The 21,382-nt window shown below is 49.7% G+C and overlaps 1 protein-coding gene across 2 annotated transcripts in view; it reads right to left on the bottom strand.

Moving 5' to 3' along the window:
* Nucleotides 1-21,382, bottom strand: part of LOC147107294 (phosphorylase b kinase regulatory subunit alpha, liver isoform-like) — a 157,293-nt gene that overhangs the window by 48,806 nt on the left and 87,105 nt on the right. The window contains exons 17-22 of one of the 2 annotated variants that reach the window (XM_086006175.1): nucleotides 20,913-20,991; nucleotides 19,771-19,949; nucleotides 16,922-17,101; nucleotides 15,657-15,745; nucleotides 9,679-9,815; nucleotides 1,462-1,618 (exon numbers count right to left, since the gene is read on the bottom strand). In XM_086006175.1, coding sequence (XP_085862301.1) covers nucleotides 1,462-1,618; nucleotides 9,679-9,815; nucleotides 15,657-15,745; nucleotides 16,922-17,101; nucleotides 19,771-19,949; nucleotides 20,913-20,991 — 821 coding nt within the window. The remainder of the gene's footprint in view (nucleotides 1-1,461; nucleotides 1,619-9,678; nucleotides 9,816-15,656; nucleotides 15,746-16,921; nucleotides 17,102-19,770; nucleotides 19,950-20,912; nucleotides 20,992-21,382) is intronic. The other variant, XM_086006176.1, reaches the window with a different exon arrangement.

A 21,382-nucleotide genomic window follows, 5' to 3' on the forward strand; every position in this document is an offset into this window, starting at 1 on the left:
CCCACACCTCACTAATGGTGGTCCCACACACCTCACTAATGGTGGTCCCACACACCTCACTAATGGTGGTCCCACACACCTCACTAATGGTGGTGCCCACACACCTCACTAATGGTGGTCCCAAACACCTCACTAATGGTGGTGCCCACACACCTCACTAATGGTGGTCCCACACACCTCACTAATGGTGGTCCCACACACCTCACTAATGGTGGTGCCCACACACCTCACTAATGGTGGTCCCACACACCTCACTAATGGTGGTGCTCGCACACCTCACTAATGGTGGTGCCCACACACCTCACTAATGGTGGTGCTCACACACCTCACTAATGGTGGCCCCACACACCTCACTAATGGTGGTGCCCGCACACCTCATTAATGGTGGTGCCCGCACACCTCACTAATGGTGGTGCTCACACAACTCACTAATGGTGGTGCTCACACACCTCACTAATGGTGGTGCCCACACACCTCACTAATGGTGGTCCCACACACACCTCACTAATGGTGGTCCCACACACACCTCACTAATGGTGGTCCCACACACCTCACTAATGGCGGTGCTCACACACCTCACTAATGGTGGTGCCCACACACCTCACTAATGGTGGTCCCACACACCTCACTAATGGTGGTGCTCACACACCTCACTAATGGTGGTGCCCACACACCTCACTAATGGTGGTCCCACACACACCTCACTAATGGTGGTCCCACACACCTCACTAATGGCGGTGCTCACACACCTCACTAATGGTGGTGCCCACACACCTCACTAATGGTGGTGCCCACACACCTCACTAATGGTGGTCCCACACACCTCACTAATGGCGGTGCTCACACACCTCACTAATGGTGGTCCCACACACCTCACTAATGGTGGTCCCACACACCTCACTAATGGTGGTCCCACACACCTCACTAATGGTGATGCTCACACACCTCACTAATGGTGGTCCCACACACCTCACTAATGGTGGTGCTCGCACACCTCACTAATGGTGGTGCTCACACACCTCACTAATGGTGGTCCCACACACCTCACTAATGGTGGTGCCCACACACCTCACTAATGGTGGTGCTCACACACCTCACTAATGGTGGTGCTCACACACCTCACTAATGGTGGTCCCACACACCTCACTAATGGTGGTGCCCATACACCTCACTAATGGTGGTCCCACACACCTCACTAATGGTGGTCCCACACACCTCACTAATGGTGATGCTCACACACCTCACTAATGGTGGTCCCACACACCTCACTAATGGTGGTCCCACACACCTCACTAATGGTGGTGCTCACAAACCTCACTAATGGTGGTGCCCACACACCTCACTAATGGTGGTGCTCACAAACCTCACTAATGGTGGTGCCCACACACCTCACTAATGGTGGTCCCACACACCACACTAATGGTGGTGCTCACACACCTCACTAATGGTGGTCCCACGTACCTCAGCAAGGACTTCAATCCTCTTCCTGAGCATGCCTGAAATGTTGCGGATCAATCCCCACTCGCGGTTATGACCGGCCTTACTGTACAGCTCCGTCATCAGGCTTCGTACTGTTGCACAATTCTGTCCCCCAACATTAGTGTCCCAGTCAGGGCCCCTGGGTCATAAAAAGATGGGGGAATAAATATCCTTTAGTGCAAACTATAACCACTCCAATTCAACACGGAGCTCTTTTCATACTGGTAAAGGTTTACTAACTAAACAATACCGTAAGATTAGAGTTCCTACCTCTTGCCAGGTCCAAATCCAAACGGGGGCAAAAATCCAGCATGAATTTTGACTACCTAGTCGGAGGGCAGGAGGTCGCAGTCGGGGATCTGTGGGAACGGTCTCTGGCCGTCAGTGGGGTGGGGGGGGGGGTGGGAGAGACACTCTCTGGAGGCGATTGTAGGGGTGGGGTGGGGGAAGCCTAGGGTAAGGGAGGCTGGAGGCCTCCACGTGAGGCCCAGAGAAGCACTCCTGTCCTACAAGGAAACCTAAATTAAAACTTTAAGGGGGGGAAATTGAGTCGAGTCCCCTTTGGGGCGCTAACTTTTGGCACCCCGGAAAAATTAGCGCCCCACCGCCAAAATTGAGCGGTAGCGTCCCAAGAGGTAAGCTACTAGAAGTGCCCCGCCTCCCTCTTGGGGCGCCAAGACAAAATATCGTGGCATGCCGCACTGCGGTACTGCAGGCCTTCCTCCCCTTCTTAAAGGGGAGGAGCCTTGCGCAGCACGACCCGGGGCCCAGCTGGGCCACTGGGGATCGGGAGTGCCGGCAAAGAGCCCGGCACTCAAGAGAAGTGCTGGGCTCACGGAGTGCAGCCGGCACTCCGCGGGGGGCGGGTCAAGAGGCCGGGGACGGCAACGGAGGCAGGTGCTGGCAGGCGGCCAGCAACAAAAATGGCCGCCTGGGACCTTGCCTTTAAATAGCGTCGCCCCGGCCGCAGGTAGGCCTCCCTGACCCCGTCGGACATAGCGTCCAGCGGTAAGTCAGGGGACGCTACCGAAGATCGCGGCTGGGGTGTGAGCAGGGTGCTGCGCACGGCGATGACATCATTGCCGGCGGCGCATCGACGCAGGGCGCTAATGGTTACCACCGCCGCTAACCTCCCACTGAATTTCGTGGGAGGCGTTGGTGGTGCTGCACCCGGGCGCTAGTTGCTTTGCGCCCCGTTAGCGCCTCTTAGGGCGCTAATGGGAGGCGCAAAGCAACCGAATTCTTCCCCCGAAGACTTATTTGCTTGGCCTCTTCTGGCCCAGGATCCTGGCCGGTTTGCCTGGGGCCGGGCAGCGGGGTGGGGGGGCATATTAAAAGCCGTGTAATTGTTATCATATTAATAGAAACATCTGACATTCCACAAACATAAGGTTAGTTTTTCAGGGCCAGAACGGTTGCTCCTCAGTCAGTGCGCCGCTAAAAACGTAATTACACCTCTTTCAACTTTTCCGGCGGGTTTAACAGCGATATTCCAGTGTAACAGGGAACGTTTCCGTCAGGACCTGTGATTTGAATCGATTGCCGTCAGTGCAGAGTTCCACAGCACGACCTGCGGAGGAGCAGGCAATGACTGACAGCAGCCTCAGGATTCCCGCCTGTATCTGCGCCTGCGCTGGTCCAGAAGGAGCCGGCTCTTTCAGGAGAGTAATGGCGGCGAACACCCACAGTTTTGTCGTCATTACCACCGCAAAATCCCGGCCAATAATATCCAAAATATTACCGCTCCACACTGACGGTCATGGTGGAAGATATATGTTGATCTTTCCATTGTGGCAACAATTCAGTTTGCGTTTGTGGACACACACACACCGATGGTCCTATCGTCATCATCGTCAACAACAACAGCTTGTATTTATATAGTGCCTTTAACATAGTAAAACGTCCCAAGGCGCTTCACAGGAGCAATTATCAAACTAAATTTGACACCGAGCCACATAAGGAGATATTAGGGCAGATGTCACAGAGGTAGGTTTTAAGGAGTGTCTTAAGAGAGGTGGAGAGGCGGAGAGGTTTAGGGAAGGAATTCCAGAGCTTAGGGCCTAGGCAGCTGAAGGCACGGCCGGCAATGGTAAAGCGATTAAAATCGGGGATGTGCAAGAGCCCAGAGTTAGAGGAGCGCAGATATCTCGGGGGTGGGGGGGGTGGGTGTTGTGGGGCTGGAGGAGATTACAGAGATAGGGAGGGTGGAGGCCATGGAGGGATTTGAAAACAAGGATGTGAATTTTAAAATCAAGGCGTTGCTGGACCAGGAGTCAATGTAGGTCAGCGAGCACAGGGGTGACGGGTGAACGGGACTTGGTGCGAATTAGGACACGGGGCAGTGAGCACAGGGGGTGATGGGTGAACGGGACTGGGTGTGAGTTAGGACACGGGGCAGTGAGCACAGGGGGTGACGGGTGAACGGGACTGGGTGTGAGTTAGGACACGGGGCAGCGAGCACAGGGGGTGACGGGTGAACGGGACTTGGTGCGAATTAGGACACGGGTAGCCGAGTTTTGGATGACCTCAAGTTTACGTAGGGTGGAATGTGGGAGGCCAGCCAGGAGTGCGTTGGAATAGTCAAGTCTAGAGGTAACAAAGGCATGGATGAGGGTTTCAGCAGCGGATGAGCTGAGGTAAGGGCGGTGTCAGGTGATATTCCGGAGGTGGAAATATCTTAGCGATGGCGCGGATATGTGGTCGGAAGCTCACCTCGGGGTTAAATATGACACCAAGGTTGTGAACGGTCTGGTTCAGCCTCAGACAGATGCCAGGGAGAGGGACTGTTTATGTCACAATGCTATTTTCCATTGCTAGATGCATGCGCTATCAGAAAGGCATGCTCGTGATGATGGCGGTTTCAGTTTCAGGCACGTCACTGGGAAATAGCTGCACTCATCTCAACAAGCATGCAAATGGCTGAGATGATGATATACAGCTTTAATGTATAGGACGACATAAATAAATGTTGAGGACAAGTGTAATCAGGGCTAGAAATCCAAGCAAATCTCCAATCAATTTGGGACAAACACCCAGGATTTGCTTGGCTCAGCTCACCGGTACGTGGATTTGTTTTGCCGTAGATCAATCTGGTTTGTTCTGTAAATGTACCAGAGCAGAGTACATTTTTGAAAAAAATGTCCTTCAATTTTAATTCGGAAATCAGACAATGGGAGAGATTTCCACTGTGTGCCATGTGTAGCAAAATCCTAAAAGCATTCTTTATATTGGTACAGTACAGCAAACCTTAGATATTAGCACTTCAATCTGATGTTCATATTTGGTGGGCTTAGGTGAATTGAACCAACAATGCAAACTGAAGCTGGGTTCATGTATTCAAATGTTATTGTGGTGCACCAAGGCTGATTTTATGTGATTTGAGAGTTTCATGGAAAGATTGCTGGTGTCTGAAGTATGCCGTATGCCTCAATGAGATTAAAAATAAGCCTGCAGAAATTCCTGGTGAGCTGTGAAGCTGGCAGCGTTGGATTGATAGCACTGCAGCTATTACTGTCTCTCAACTCGGAGTCAGAGGGCTGTGGGCTCAGGTCCCACTCCAGAGACTTGAGCACAGAATCCAGGCTGACACTCCCAGGGCAGTACTGAGGGAGAGCTACACTGTCGGAGGGGCAGTACTGAGGGAGCGGCGCACTGTCGGAGGGGCAGTACTGAGGGAGCGCCGCACTGTCGGAGGGGCAGTACTGAGGGAGCGCCGCACTGTCGGAGGGGCAGTACTGAGGGAGCGCTGCACTGTCAGAGGGGCAGTACTGAGGGAGGGCCGCACTGTCGGAGGGGCAGTACTGAGGGAGGGCCGCACTGTCGGAGGGGCAGTACTGAGGGAGCGCCGCACTGTCGGAGGGGCAGTACTGAGGGAGCGCTGCACTGTCAGAGGGGCAGTACTGAGGGAGGGCCGCACTGTCGGAGGGTCAGTACTGAGGGAGGGCCGCACTGTCGGAGGGGCAGTACTGAGGGAGGGCCGCACTGTCGGAGGGGCAGTACTGACGGAGCGCCGCACTGTCGGAGGGGCAGTACTGAGGGAGGGCCGCACTGTCGGAGGGTCAGTACTGAGGGAGGGCCGCACTGTCGGAGGGGCAGTACTGACGGAGCGCTGCACTGTCGGAGGGGCAGTACTGAGGGAGGGCCGCACTGTTGGAGGGTCAGTACTGAGGGAGGGCTGCACTGTCGGAGGGGCAGTACTGACGGAGCGCTGCACTGTCGGCGGGGCAGTGCTGAGGGAGTGCCGCACTGTCGGAGGGGCTGTACTGAGGGAGTGCTGCACTGTCAGAGGGGCAGCATTGAGGGAGCGCTGCACTGTCAGAGGGGCAGCATTGAGGGAGCGCTGCACTGTCGGAGGGGCAGTGCTGAGGGAGCGCCGCACTGTCGGAGGGGCAGTACTCAGGGAGTGCTGCACTGTCGGAGGGGCAGTACTGAGGGAGTGCTGCACTGTCGGAGGGGCAGTACTCAGGGAGTGCTGCACTGTTGGCGGGGCAGTGCTGAGGGAGTGCCGCACTGTCGGAGGGGCTGTACTGACGGAGCGCCGCACTGTCGGAGGGGCAGCATTGAGGGAGCGCTGCACTGTCGGAGGGTCAGTGCTGAGGGAGCGCCCTACTGTCGGAGGGGCAGTACTGAGGGAGCGCTGCACTGTCGAAGGGGCAGTACTGAGGGAGCGCTGCACTGTCGGAGGGGCAGTAATGAGGGAGCGCTGCACTGTCGGAGGGGCAGTACTGAGGGAGCGCCGCACTCTCGGATGTGCTGTCTTTTGGATGAGAAAACAAGGCCCCGTCTGGCCTCTCAGGTGAACATAAACGATCCCGCAGCACTATTCTGAAGAAGAGCAGGGGAGTTTTTCCTGGTGTCCTGGTCATTATCACATTGCTGTTTGTGGGAGCTTGCTGTGCGCAAATTGGCTGCCACGTTTCCTACATTACAACAGTGACTACACTGCAAAAAGTACTTCATTGGCTGGAAAGCGCTTTGGGATGTTCTGAGGTTGTGAAAATCACTATATAAATGCAAGTCTTTCTTTAACAGTGTGACCTGCCATAGAATTGTTGACTTTTGTCCATCACTTGAAAGGTAAATTGCATGAAGGTAGCTGGCTTTGGATCAAGAGAAGCTCTAAAATGGAGGTATTGATAGTTAGCTTTTGGAAAGTAAATTGGAACATCAGTACAAAGTACACATTCTTTACAAGGTGAAGATTTTTCGTAAGATGACATCCAATCCAGTAAAGAGACAAAAAGGGTTCAACACCAAGGGCTCTGCCCAGTGGTGGCCAGGGGAGCAGGGCTGGTTTTGGATCGTAGACTGTTGGTCAGAGCACAGTTCTGGCCAGGGGTGGGGTCTGCACCCAGGGTATTAATCTGTTTTCTTCTTTCTTATGGGTAATGACTCATTCATTACGTGATTTCAGCAATTCAACTTTGATAAAACTTCCTCCATTTTCTTACCCGCTCACCTTAGGTGGGGCTCTCACAGTCTGAATTATTTGCCCTTTCTCCTATTCGCCCATTCTGTTATTCTCTATGTTGTTCTATTTAGGAGCGGTGTTTGGTTTGTGGGGGCCCTGTGCAAAGGTTTGGTTTGGCGGCCTTACAGTTTACATCGTCCCACATTCCACCCTCCGCAAACTTGAGCTCATCCAAAACTCGGCCGCCCCGTGCCCTAACTCGCACCCAGTCCCGTTCACCCATCACCCCCTGTGCTCACTGCGCCGTGTCCTAACTCACACCCAGTCCCGTTCACCCATCACCCCCTGTGCTCACTGCCCCGTGTCCTAACTCACACCCAGTCCCGTTCACCCATCACCCCCTGTGCTCACTGCCCCGTGTCCTAACTCACACCCAGTCCCGTTCACCCATCACCCTCTGTGCTCACTGCCCCGTGTCCTAACTCACACCTAGTCCCGTTCACCCATCACCCCCTGTGCTCACTGCCCCGTGCCCTAACTCACACCCAGTCCCGTTCACCCATCACCCCCTGTGCTCACTGCCCCGTGTCCTAACTCGCACCCAGTCCCGTTCACCCATCACCCCCTGTGCTTACTGCCCCGTGTCCTAACTCACACCCAGTCCCGTTCACCCATCACCCCGTGCTGACTGCCCCGTGTCCTAACTCGCACCAAGTCCCGTTCACCCATCACCCCGTGCTCACTGCCCCGTGTCCTAACTCGCACCGAGTCCCGTTCACCCATCACCCCCTGTGCTCACTGCCCCGTGTCCTAACTCACACCCAGACCCGTTCACCCATCACCCCGTGCTCACTGCCCCGTGTCCTAACTCGCACCAAGTCCCGTTCACCCATCACCCCCTGTGCTCACTGCCCCGTGTCCTAACTCGCACCCAGTCCCGTTCACCCATCACCCCGTGCTCAGTGCCCCGTGTCCGAACTCGCACCCAGTCCCGTTCACCCATCACCCCCTGTGCTCACTGCCCCGTGTCCTAACTCGCACCAAGTCCCGTTCACCCATCACCCCCTGTGCTCACTGCCCCGTGTCCTAACTCGCACCAAGTCCCGTTCACCCATCACCCCCTGTGCTCACTGCCCCATGTCCTAACTCACACCGAGTCCCGTTCACCCATCACCCACTGTGCTCACTGCCCCATGTCCTAACTCACACCCAGTCCCGTTCGCCCATCACCCCCTGTGCTCACTGCCCCATGTCCTAACTCGCACCGAGTCCCGTTCACCCATCACCCACTGTGCTCACTGCCCCATGTCCTAACTCGCACCAAGTCCCGTTCACCCATCACCCCCTGTGCTCACTGCCCCGTGTCCTAACTCACACCCAGTCCCGTTCACCCATCACCCCCTGTGCTCACTGCCCCGTGTCCTAACTCACACCCAGTCCCGTTCACCCATCACCCCCTGTGCTCACTGCCCCGTGTCCTAACTCACACCCAGTCCCGTTCACCCATCACCCCCTGTGCTCACTGCCCCGTGTCCTAACTCGCACCCAGTCCCGTTCACCCATCACCCCCTGTGCTCACTGCCCCGTGTCCTAACTCACACCCAGTCCCGTTCACTCATCACCCCCTGTGCTCACTGCCCCGTGTCCTAACTCACACCCAGTCCTGTTCACCCATCACCCCCTGTGCTCACTGCCCCGTGTCCTAACTCACACCCAGTCCCGTTCACCCATCACCCACTGTGCTCACTGCCCCGTGTCCTAACTCGCACCGAGTCCCGTTCACCCATCACCCCCTGTGCTCACTGCCCCGTGTCCTAACTCACACCCAGTCCCGTTCACCCATCACCCCGTGCTCACTGCCCCGTGTCCTAACTCACACCCAGTCCCGTTCACCCATCACCCCCTGTGCTCACTGCCCCGTGCCCTAACTCGCACCCAGTCCCGTTCACCCATCACCCCCTGTGCTCACTGCCCCGTGTCCTAACTCACACCCAGTCCTGTTCACCCATCACCCCTGTGCTCACTGCCCCGTGTCCTAACTCACACCCAGTCCTGTTCACCCATCACCCCCTGTGCTCACTGCCCCATGTCCTAACTCACACCCAGTCCCGTTCACCCATCACCCCCTGTGCTCACTGCCCCGTGTCCTAACTCACACCCAGTCCCGTTCACCCATCACCCCCTTGTGCTCACTGCCCCGTGTCCTAACTCGCACCAAGTCCCGTTCACCCATCACCCCTGTGCTCGCTGACCCACATTGGCTCTCCCCGGTTAAGCAACGCCTGGATTTTAAAATTCTCATCCTTGTTTTCAAATCCCTCCATGGCCTCACCTCTCCCTCTCTCTGTAATCTCCTCCAGCCCCACAACCCCCCGAGATATCTGTTTTCCTCTAATTCTGGCCTCTTGAGCAGCCACGATTTTAATCGCTCCACCGTTGGCGGCCGTGCCTTCAGCTTCCGAAGCTCTGGAATTCCCTCCCTAAACCTCTCTGCCTCTCTTTCCTCCTTTAAGATGCTCCTTAAAACCTCCCTCTTTGACCAAGCTTTTGATCATCTGCCCTATATTCTCCTTATGTGGCTCGGTGTCAAATTTTGTTTGATAACGCTCCTGTGAAGCGCCTTGGGACGTTTGTGTAGTTTTTTTGACTGACAGGCAGCAAAGGGAGACTTTATATGAATTGTTCATTGGTTATTAATATTGCAAGAAGCCTAATGGGAGTTCAATGGTGGAAGAGAGATAAAAATATGAAAAACTGCTCCGTTTTATTGAGTGAAATGTTTCACTTACTTAATGACATACAGGATGTACAATATGTCCGCCTGGTCTTGTAGTGTGAGGCATTCTTTTAGCTGTTCAACTAATGAAGCAAAGTCAATATCACCGTGGACATCCTTGGGCAAGCTGAGGTCCACTCGATGATCCGGCTTGTTAAAAAAGGAAATGCAATTGTTTAGCTGAGCAAGTTTTCAGAATTGTGCTAAATTCATTAATTCTCATTAAACTTATTATTGAATCAAAAACATATCTAGCTATGGCTCATTAAAAACCTTATGTCTGTCTGCACAACTCAGCTTCCCGTTGTCAAGTTTTTGTCACGTTTTCTGTCAACATTTTACCATTACAAATTCCTGTCTACATTTATCATGGACGCAGCCTATGTAAACATGTAATGCTGTAATTACATAATATGGCCACCGGTGGCACGTGGAGCAACTCACTGAACTTTCTCTCCCAAGCTCCGATGCCATCTTGGTTTCTTCAGGTAAGTTTATTCAAGATAATTTTAAAGATTTAAATTTTATGTATGAAATATACTTTATACTTTGTTGCAGGATGTTGTCTCCTCCGCCCCTTCTCTCCTCCACAGCTCTGTGTTGGGGCCTCACTCTTCCTCTCCTCTGCATGCTCTCTCAGCAGTCTGGCACAGCTCCCAGTCACTAGCGTGGTCTGCCTCTCTTTCCTCCCTCCAACTCCACTCTTCCCCACCGGTTTGGCCCCAGCACGTTGTCACCCACCTGTTTTGGGCCTGTGCTGTGTCCTGCCCATCAGCTCCCAGCTGGTCAACACCACTACTGTTCCACACCCTCCCTTCTCCTATTCAAAACAGCTCCACCTTTTTCCCATCTCTGCTCTCTAACTCCACTGTATCGTTTCCCTCACCTCCACCTTCTAACTCCCACCTGCCCCCTTAGGCTGCCAACCTCTAAACCTTCTCTACTTTACCCCATGACCTTTAACCTTGCTCTGTCCTCTTGTGTCACAGCCCTGTGGTCCAATTGTTGCTGCCATCTAATCCTATTTAATCTCAAGGCAACACTTAGTCTTGACTTCGAGTGTAAAGACCCAGGAGATTGACGAGTAATATATTAGAGTCTTGTGTGTAGTGTGCACATCCTGTATGTGCAACACTTACTTTCTATCAATAAAAAAGTAAATAAAGAAGACTAGAGATGGCAGGGCAGGCTATGTGTCGGGACTGTAGGATGTGGGAGTTTGTGGACAGCGCGACTATCCCGGATTCCCACATCTGCAGGAAATGTCTCTGTCTTCAGTCAGTCCGGCTCAGAGTCATTGAGCTGGAGAGCGAGTTAGAGACACTCCGACACATAAAGGAGGGGGAGGAATTTCTGGATAGTTTTATCCAGAGTACAGTCACACCCCAGAGGAAAGCTCAGGTTCAGGAAGGGGAGGGTGTGACTGTTAGGGAGCCGGGTAGCAGGGACTTAGAGGTTGGGAAGGACGTCCCGCAGACACAGGACCTGTACTCGCTACCTGTGAGGACAAGGAGAAAGACTGCGGGAAGGACAGCCGCAATGCAAACCAAGGCACCGTGGCTCAGAAGGTTGCCCATGCGGGGAAGAGCAGACTAGAAATGTGGTAGTGATAGGGGACGCTATAATTAGGGGGATAGATAGTGTCCTCTGCAGCCAAGAACGTGAGTCCTGAAGGGTGTGTTGCCTACCCGGTTGCCAGGGTAAGGGCTATCTCGAGGCGGCTGGGGAAGAACTTGGAAAGGGAGGGGGTAAATCCAGTTATCGTGGTCCATGTCGGAACAAATGACATAGGTAGCAACAGGGAGGAGATCCTGCTGAGGGGGTATCAAGAGTTAGGAGCTAAATTAAAAAGCAGGACCTCGAGGGTAATAATCTCCTGGATTATTGCCCAAGCCACATGCAAATTGGCATAGAAACAGACAGATCAGGAGAATTAACATGTGGCTAAAGGGCTGGTGTGGGAAAGAGGGGTTCCTTTTCATGGGACACTGGCACCAGTACTGGGACAGGAAGGAGCTGTGCCGATGGGACGGGCTCAACCTGAACTGGGCTGGGACCCGTGTCCTAGCGGAAAGGGTAAATAGGGAGGTGGCAAAGGCTTTAAACTAGTAAGCTAGGGGGAGGGATCTACAAGAAATGAAAAAAGCCTAAATATAAACAAAATAGGGAAGGAGAGCTTAGGACAGACTAAACTAAGCAAGGATATAAATGGCCAGGGAATAAATAGAGTTAGAGAATGGGAGTGTAAAAAGATGGTTAAAAAAGAGAGGAACATGCTATTAAAAAGGAGTTAAACTGTCTGTACAGCAATACACACAGTGTCCGTAATAAATCAGAGGAACTGGAGGCAATAATACATTGCGAGGAAGCAAATATAGTAGGGATTACTGAGATATGGCTACAGAAAAATCAGGACTGGGAATTAAACATTGCAGGGTATAACACATTTAGAAAAGATAAGAGAGGAAAAAGGGGAGGTGGAGTAGCTGTACTTATTAGGGATAACAATGGCAGGAGGAAAAAGTGATGTAGCTATCAGCGAGACAAAAATAGAATCTATGTGGATAGAGATAAAAGATAATAAAGGATCAATCACATTAATAGGGGTAGTCTACAGACCACCTAATAGTGGGAGGGAGGTGGAGGAAGAAATATGAAAACAAATTAGGGAAATTAGTAAAAACAAATAATCATGGAGGATTTCAACTACCCCGATATTAATTGGACAAAAGAGGTAGGTAAAGGGGATAAGGGAATGGAGTTCCTACAATGTGTACAGGCGCCTTTCTAACCCAATATGTAAGAAGCCCAACAAGGGAGGATTCACTACTGGATCTAGTAATGGGGAATGAACCAGAGAAGATAAGAAAAGTAAAAGTAGGGGAAAATCTAAGCAATAATGACCTTAATATAATACAGTTTAGGATAATAATTGAGAAGGACATGAGCATGACAAAGACCAGGGTAATTGGAGAAAAGCTGATTTTGAGGGGCTGAGAATAGAACTTGGGAAGATAAAATGGACAACAATATTGGCAAACAATGATGCAGAACAGCAACGGGAAACATTTAAAACTGTGTTCAACAGAGCCCAGGAAAAATATATTCCGCTAAAAAACAAGAACAAACTAAACACTAATGAAACACCATGGATGAATAAAGACATAAGGGAAAAATTGAGGATAAGGAAAGAGGCCTACACTAAGTACATGACAGCAAGGGAGAGCATGACAAGGGAGAATACAAAGAGATTAGGAGAGAAGTAAAAAAAAAGTTTAGGCAGGAAAAGAGGAACTATAAAATTAAATTAACAAGGAACATAAAATAAAATAGTAAAATATTCTACAGGCACATCAATAAAAAAGGAAAGTTGGGATGGGAACAGGGCAACTAAGGGATGGATAGGATAAAATCACAGGCAGTGATAGCGAAATGGCAGAAATAATAAATAATTACTTTGTTTCAGTATTTACCAGGGAGACAGAACAGGTGGACATGACATCGGAAGATGAGATTAGTAATGATACAACCGCATTTAAAATAAAAAGAGGAGAAATATTAAATAAACGAATCAAACTCAAAGAGGATAAAACCCCTGGTCCGTACGGGTTGCATCCGCGCATTGTAAAAGAATCCAGGGACGTGATAGCAGAGGCATTACTACACATTTAATAATTTGTTAGAAAAAGTTGTAGTACGAGATGACTGGCGGATAGCTAACATTATATCTATATTTATAAGAGGGAGATAGAACATATCCAGGGAGCTATAGACCAGTCAGCTTAACATCGGTGGTAGGAAAAATAATGGAATCCCTACTAAACGAGAAAACAGAAGAACATCTAGAAACCAAAAATAAAATAATGAATAGTCAGCATGGATTTCAAAAGGGAAAGTCTTACTTGACCAACCTCACAGAATTATTTGAAGAGGTAACAGAGAGAGTAGGCAAGGGCAATGCAGTAGATGTAATATATCTGGATTTCCAATAGGCCTTCAATAAGGTACAACATAATAGACGAATGAATAAGGTCAGAGCATGCTGAGTCAGGGGACAAAAAGCAGAATAGATAGCTCGCTGGCTTCAAGACAGAAAGCAGAGAATGGGAGTAAAGGGTAGCTATTCACAGTGGCAGAAGGTGGGTAGTGGTGTTCCACAAGGAGCAGTGCTGCAACCACTGTTATTCACAATTTATATTAACGATTTAGACTTTGGAATCAAAAACACAATTTCTAAATTTGCAGACGACACCAAATTGGAGGGATAGTCAATACTGAGGAGGACAGCAACAAATTACAAGAAGACATTCATAAATTTGCAGAATGGGCAAATAATTGGCAAGTGAATTTCAACACAGATAAATGTGAGGTATTACATTTTGATAAGAAAAATAAGGAGGTCCCATATTACTTGGAAAATAAAAATCTAAATGGGGTAGAGGAACAAAGGGATCTCGGGAGTACAAATACACAAATCACTAAAAGTAGCGACATTGGTTAACAAGGCCATAAAAAAAGCAAACCAAGCACTCGGGTTTATTTCTAGAGGAACAGAATTGAAAAGTGGGGAAGTTATGCTAAATTTCTATCGAACCATGGTTAGACCACACTTGGAGCACTGCGTACAATTTTGGTCACCATATTATAACAAGGATATAGAGGCAATGGAGAGGATGCAAAAAAGATTTACAAGGATGATACCAGAAGTACGAGGGTATACATATCAGGAATTGAAGGCTGAGGGGTGACCTAATAGAGGTCTTTAAAATTATAAAAGGTTTTGACAGAGCAGACACAGAGAGAATGTTTCCACTTGTGGGAAATAGCAAAAGTGTGTACTATCTACAAGATGCACTGCAGCAACTCGCCAAGACTTCTTCAGCAGCACCTCCCAAACCCGCGATCTCTTCCACCTAGAAGGACAAGGGCAGCAGGCGCATGGGAACACCACCACCTCCAAGTTCCCCTCCAGGTCACACACCATCCTGACTTGGAAATATATCGGCTGATCCTTCATCGTCGCTGGGTCAAAATCCTGGAACTGAACTCCCTCCCTAACAGCACTGTGGGAGCACCTTCACCACACGGACTGCAGTGGTTCAAGAAGACGGCTCACCACCACCTTCTCGAGGGCAACTAGGGATGGGCAATAAATGCTAGCCTTGCCAGTGATGCCCACTTTCCATAAACAAATTAAAAAAAACAAGAGGCCATTAATATAAGATAGTCACCAAGAAATCCAGTAGGGAATTCAGAAGAAACGTCTTTACCCAGAGAGTGGTGAGGATGTGGAACTCGCTACTACAGGGAGTGGTTGAAGCGAATAGTATCGATGCATTTAAGGGGAGCCTGGACAAGCATATGAGGGAGAAGGGAATCGAGGGTTATGCTGATAGAGTTAGATGAGGAAGGACGGGAGGAGGCTCGAGTAACTTTGTTGACAAAAAAAACAATCGTCATAAAACAGCAGATCCTCCAACTGATTGCGAGCAACATCATGAGAAATCAGTTAGTTTATGATGAATATGTGGTTAGGCTCACAGAGCAATACAGAATCATTCACACAAGAAAAAGATGAGAACTTTTTTACACAGTGACCTGGCATGCATGGCCTGAAAGGGTGATGGAATCAGATTCAATAGTAACTTTCAAAAGGGAATTGGATAAATATTTTGCAGGGCTCTGGGGAATGAACGGGGCAGTGGGACTAATTGGATCGTCCTTTCAGAGAGCTGGCACAGGCACGATGGGCCAAATGCCCTCCTTACGCGCTGTATGATTCGACGCTTTCCCATTTAGTCTGGAGAAGGGACATAGTAAATATCAGATCGTCCACTTCAGGTTCTGGACCACCCATAAACAAAGCCTACCTGTGTGCATTACTGATTTCTTTGACCCAGTCAGTCCCAATTACAGTACTTTATTTTATTTTAAAAAATGCTGCCCAATGATGTACATCAAGCAAAGTCTCAAATGCTTCAGAACACTGACCTTAACTGGCTCTGATTTTGGTACATCCAGTAACTTCTGAGATTTTTGATGAGTAATTGGAACTTTCATGGGCAGGTACATGGAAACAGCTGTGTGAAAAATCAAAGTAGATATTCGGAAAGTAACTCATCACCAACACATTCACGAGTTGCCGACAGCGTTTGTGTTTACAGCTATCTGGGATCTACTTCAATGTTACCCATTTCTCAGCTTCAACAAAGACATTAATGAAATACATTTAAATTTGGATGTATTAGTAATTAACTCGCTTACAGTAAAGCTGAATCATATTCACACCCAGTACAAATTCATGCAATTCCGAACTCAAAAAGATTATAGCCCAGATTTTAACTTGGGGTTGGGGATTGTGCGGGGGGGGGGGGGGGGGTTGGTGGGGAGGTTGTGGGGGGATGGGGAGGGGGTTGTGGGGAGGGGGTGGGGAGGAGAGCGGGTTGTGTGTGAGATGGGGAGGGGGTTGTGTGTGGGGGTGGGGAGGGGGCTGTTGGGGGGGGGCTGTGGGGAGGGGTGGAGAGGAGGCTGTGTGGTGGGGGGGTGCAGGGAGCAGATGGCAAACTGTCCAAACCTTTGCAGCGCGCGGCCCTGGAGATCTTCACTCAGCCTCCCGTCCAAACCCAGTGGGATGTGGTGAGTGGCCTGAGGGAGGCAGTCGCCGGGGACACAAAGAAACAGGCCCCAGATCTCAGGTAAGTGCCTGGAAGGTTGGGGCTGGGGTGAGGGGGGGGCGTTAGAAGAGCCTAGCAGTCGGTGTGGGGTGTCTGGGGCAGGGGAGACCCGAGGTTTCCTTGTGGGGCCACAAAGGAGCACTTCCGAACCTACTGGCCCACACGGAAACTAAATAAAACCCCCTTACCTCTCTGGTCCTCCCCGGGCCCCTCGGGCCTCCTCTGGCCCACGCGGGCCTCTGCTTGGCCCCAGTTTGTCCTGGCAGGGAAGCCACAGCGGATTTTCCTCCCACACAGCCTGCTTTAAATACTGCCAATTTAAAGAGGGACCTGCTACCTTTCGGTGAGTCACCTTCTCCATTGCTCAGAAGAGCAGGTTTCGGTCACAGCCCATGAAAAGCCAGTGGGATCAGCGCAGGCACGCCACATCGGCCAGTTTAATTGCCAGCCATGCAGGGTTAAAATCGGCCCCCTATATCCCCACATCCTCTCCAAATACCTCACCAAAGCAATTTCAAATCAAATGTTGTTAATGTACAAATATAGTGTAACTGTCTTATTCTTAAAAGCAGCTTTGATTACTTGATAATTCCAGTCCCTTTGCTTTGGCCACCATTGATACTATGTCCCTTGTGGTGTGCTCAGCCTCAAACACGTGGTGCATTCCTGGGTTCTTGGATGTTGGAGGCAGTCGCTTTGATACAGGGGTTGTGCTTTGTAGCAGATGATTTATATACTGCACAAGCTCATCTTGATGATCAACTGTGTATCAAAAACAGTATCAACCACCAGCCAAACAATTGTCACATTTAGCCTCTATTCTTGAACTGAAAGGGAAAGCAGCCATGTTCTTGCAAACCCAAGGGGAATATTTTATACCATACAACCTGGGGTCTTTCGATTACTTCACAAAGCCCTTTTCTCTCCCCAGGACTTAAACCAATGCTCAACATCAAGCCTCCCTGAGATGTCTTTCCAGAAGTTGGATCCTAACCCCAAACATGCTCACATGCACAGTGCTGACTTCCTAAAGTACTGCGGATAGTTGCAGCAAGATTTCTCAATTCGATGTTTGTTATTCACTCTCTGCATCACATGAAAAATTCACTACATAAAATAAACTTTTTTTTATTCGTTCCTGGGATGTGGGCGTCGCTGGCAAGGCTAGCATTTATTGCCCATCCCTAGTTGCCCTTGAGAAGGTGGTGGTGAGCCGCCTTCTTGAACCGCTGCAGTCTGTGTGGTGAAGGGACTCCCACAGTGCTGTTAGGGAGAGAGTTCCAGGATTTTGACCCAGCGACGATGAAGGCTCGACGATATATTTCTAAGTCAGGATGGTGTGTGATTTGGAGGGGAACTTGGAGGTGGTGGTGTTCCCATGCGCCTGCTGCCCTTGTCCTTCTAGGTGGTAGAGGTCGCGGGTTTGGGAGGTGCTGCCGAAGAAGCCTTGGCGAGTTGCTGCAGTGCATCTTGGAGATGATACACACTGCAGCCACGGTGCGCCGGTGGTGGAGGGAGTGAATGTTTAAGGTGGTGGATTGGGTGCCAATCAAGTGGGCTGCTTTGTCCTGGATGGTGTCGAGCTTCTTGAGTGTTGTTGGAGCTGCACTCATCCAGGCAAGTGGAGAGTATTCCATCACACTCCTTACTTGTGCCTTGTAGATGGTGGAAAGGCTTTGGGGAGTCAGGAGGTGAGACACTCGCCGCAGAATACCCAGCCTCTGACCTGCTCTTGTTGCCACAGTATTTATGTGGCTGGTCCAGTTAAGTTTCTGGTCAATGGTGACCCCCTAGAATGTTGATGTTGGGGGATTCGGCGACAGTAATACCGTTGAATGTCAAGGGGCGGTGGTTAGACTCTCGATTATTGGAGATAGTCATTGCCTGGCACTAGTGTGGCGCGAATGTTACTTGCCACTTATCAGCCCAAGCCTGAACGTCGTCCAGGTCTTGCTGCATGCGGGCATGGACTGCTTCATTATCTGAGGAATTGTGAATGGCGCTGAATACTGTGCAGTCATCAGCAAACATCCCCACTTTTAAGCTGATGAGATCCCACTGTCAGGGCTGTGTGCACCTTTGATGTAAAGCCTCCTGTTACAGTCTGAGTTTTCTCCTTATTGGTCCAAGGTGAGAGTTTGGTGGGTCAGTGTTTACGTGGTGCAAGTTTATTGTTTGAAGGGCAGAAGTGGGGATGGGGGCGACTGGCAGATTGCGTCATGGTAACCACCAGCATCTAAAGTGGCAGGAAAATTTGTATTTAGAAAATTCAAAACAAAACCAAACCCACCAAAGGAAACGTAGGAAAATAACAGATGGATTTTTGTACACCAATTCAGCACAAAAATTTGCATTTATAAACGGTATCGAACGGTATCGACCTACAGCACAGAAACAGGCCATTCGGCCCAACGGGTCCGTGTCGGTGTTTATGATCCACACCAGCCTCCACCCACCCGACTTCATCTCACCCCATCAACACATCCTTCTGTTTATCTAGATTCCCCTTGCACCTGTGCTGTTCGCCTCAACCACTCCTTGTGGTAACGCATTCCACATTCTAGGTGAAGAAGTTTCTCCTGAATTCCCTATTGGATTTATTAGTGACGATCTTATATTGATGGCCCCTAGTTCTGGTCTCGCCCGCAAGCGGAAACATCCTCTCTACATCTACCCTATCGAACCCCTTCATAATGTTAAAAACTCTTATCAGGTCACCCCTCAGCATTCTCTTTTCTAGAGTAAAGAGCCCCAAGCCTGTTCAATCTTAGCCCCGCAGTCCTGGTATCATCCTTGTGAATCTTTTTTGCACTTTCTCCAGTACCTCTATATCTTTTTACTGCGTGTGAGTTCTCGGTCATTATTGCGATCTCTGACACATTCTTCTGCTCTCACCTTTTCCTCACCTCTGCTTCCTCTCTACAGCTTTCATTGCCATCCCTGACTCCGTCCCCTCGAGTTACATCTCACTGGCGTGGTTTTCTCCATTGAGCATGGATGCTTTCCCACTGACAGCTCAACCTAGACATCTGCTCACATATATAACACAATTCAGGTACCATTCCGAGTTCTTGGCACAGAAATAGTGGGAGTAATTTTAACCGAACCATCAGTCAGGAAATGTCTGGGCTGTGACTGGCCGCTTTACTCTCTGCCCCGTTTCACTTTCCATTCACTTCAATGGAAGGTGAGCAGGTTGGGTTAAAAATATCCCCCAAAATATCAGAGTTTACTTTAAGAAGAATTCACTACAAATATTTTTTTCTTTTTTAAAACATGCCCTATGAAACAGCAAGCAATCTTCGATTACACTGAATTTGTAATAAGGATTTTCCAACGAACATATAGAAGACTAGCATTTACCACAAGCGGGAATGCCAAACCTACATGGAAGCCGAGAAGTCTACAAGCAGAATTTGGACGATTCCTACCATCATTTCTATAGCATGAACCGTGGACAGAAACCACCTCTTCCGCCTCATCACTCGAACTGATGCTCGCTTCACTGAAATAATCATCCGATAGAAGGCCATCAGGGCCGGGATCCATGAAACTCAGATGTGTGTAGCATGAGGTAATCAGAAATTCAGATATTTTCCCGGTTTTTACTCTAAAAAGTTAAACATTACAATCACAGTTAGTTACCTTCACAAAGCTTCATCACTAAAGCGTTATCCACCCAATAATCCAAATACAGGTCACCACAGTACACGCATGTCACATGAGGAGAGGTTGGGCCGACTAGGCCTGTATTCACTAGAGTTTAGAAGAATGAGAGGGGATCTCATTGAAACGTATAGAATTCTGACAGGGCTGGGCAGACTGGATGCAGGGAGGATGTTGTCCCCTGGCTGGGGGGTCTAGAACGAGGGGTCACAGTCTCAGGATACGGGGTAGGACAGTTAGGACTGAGATGAGGAGAAATTTCTTCACTCAGAGGGTGGTGAACCTGTGGAATTCTCTACCACAGAAGGCTGTGGAGGGCAAGTCACTGAATATATTTAAGAAGGAGATAGATAGATTCCTAGACACAAAAGGCATCATGGGGGAATGGGGAGAGAGCGGGAATATGGTACTGAGATAGAGGATCAGCGATGATCATATTGAATGGCGGAGCAGACTCGAAGAGCCGAATGGTCTAATCCTGCACCTATTTTTCTATGTTTCTATATAAAATTCTGACAGGACTGGACAGACTAGACGCAGGAAGGATGTTCCCGATGGTCAGGGAGTCCAGAACCAGGGGTCATAGTCTAAGGATAAGGGGTAGGCCATTTAGGACAGAAATGAGGAGGAATTTCTTCACCCAGAGAGTGGTGAACCTGTGGAATTCTCTACCACAGAAGGCAGTGGAGGCCAATTCATCAAATATATTCAAGAAGGAGTTGGATATATTTCTTAAGGCTAAAGGGATCAAGGGGTATGGGGAGAAAGCAGGGACTGGGTACTGAATTTGGATGATCAGCCATGATCGCATTGAATGGCGGAGCAGGCTCGAGGGGCCGAATGGCCTACTCCTGCTCCTATGTTTCTATGTAACTATTCTATTTATTGTCTATATGTAAATTCATACCTCGCCCCACCAAAGTATCCGTCCTGTAGCTTTCGAAGGGTGCAAAGAATATTTGAGTCAATGTCTTCTCCATCCTCAACTGTAACAGAAACGGGGCAAGTTTAGAGAGTACAAGACACCATCGTGTGTTCCCGAGCCTTTAAATCAAAAGCTAAAAACTTTACTTCTCCATGGTCAAACAACTTGTATCTGGAGGTCTAGATCAGGAAGAACATTTCGCCATTGAATCTGATGTGACACTGGGGAAATAATCAGTGCTGTCGAGTTAGTCTGAGAAAGCAAGCACTGTATTCTACTACAGCAGGGGGAGCATTCCTGTACTGAAGCTAGGCCCACGTGCGGAGTAGGGGCAGAAAGAGACCTGGGAATTGCCACTACCGCTTTTGTTTAAGCTGCACAAAACTAGAAATTGTTTTTTGGTACACCAAATGATATATACGAAAGCCCTCAAGTGTAGGCAACAACATTAA

The sequence above is a fragment of the Somniosus microcephalus genome, chromosome 14 (genome assembly GCF_052327205.1).
Source record: "Somniosus microcephalus isolate GS21.2 chromosome 14, FLI_Smic_1.0, whole genome shotgun sequence".
Taxonomy (NCBI): domain Eukaryota; kingdom Metazoa; phylum Chordata; class Chondrichthyes; order Squaliformes; family Somniosidae; genus Somniosus; species Somniosus microcephalus.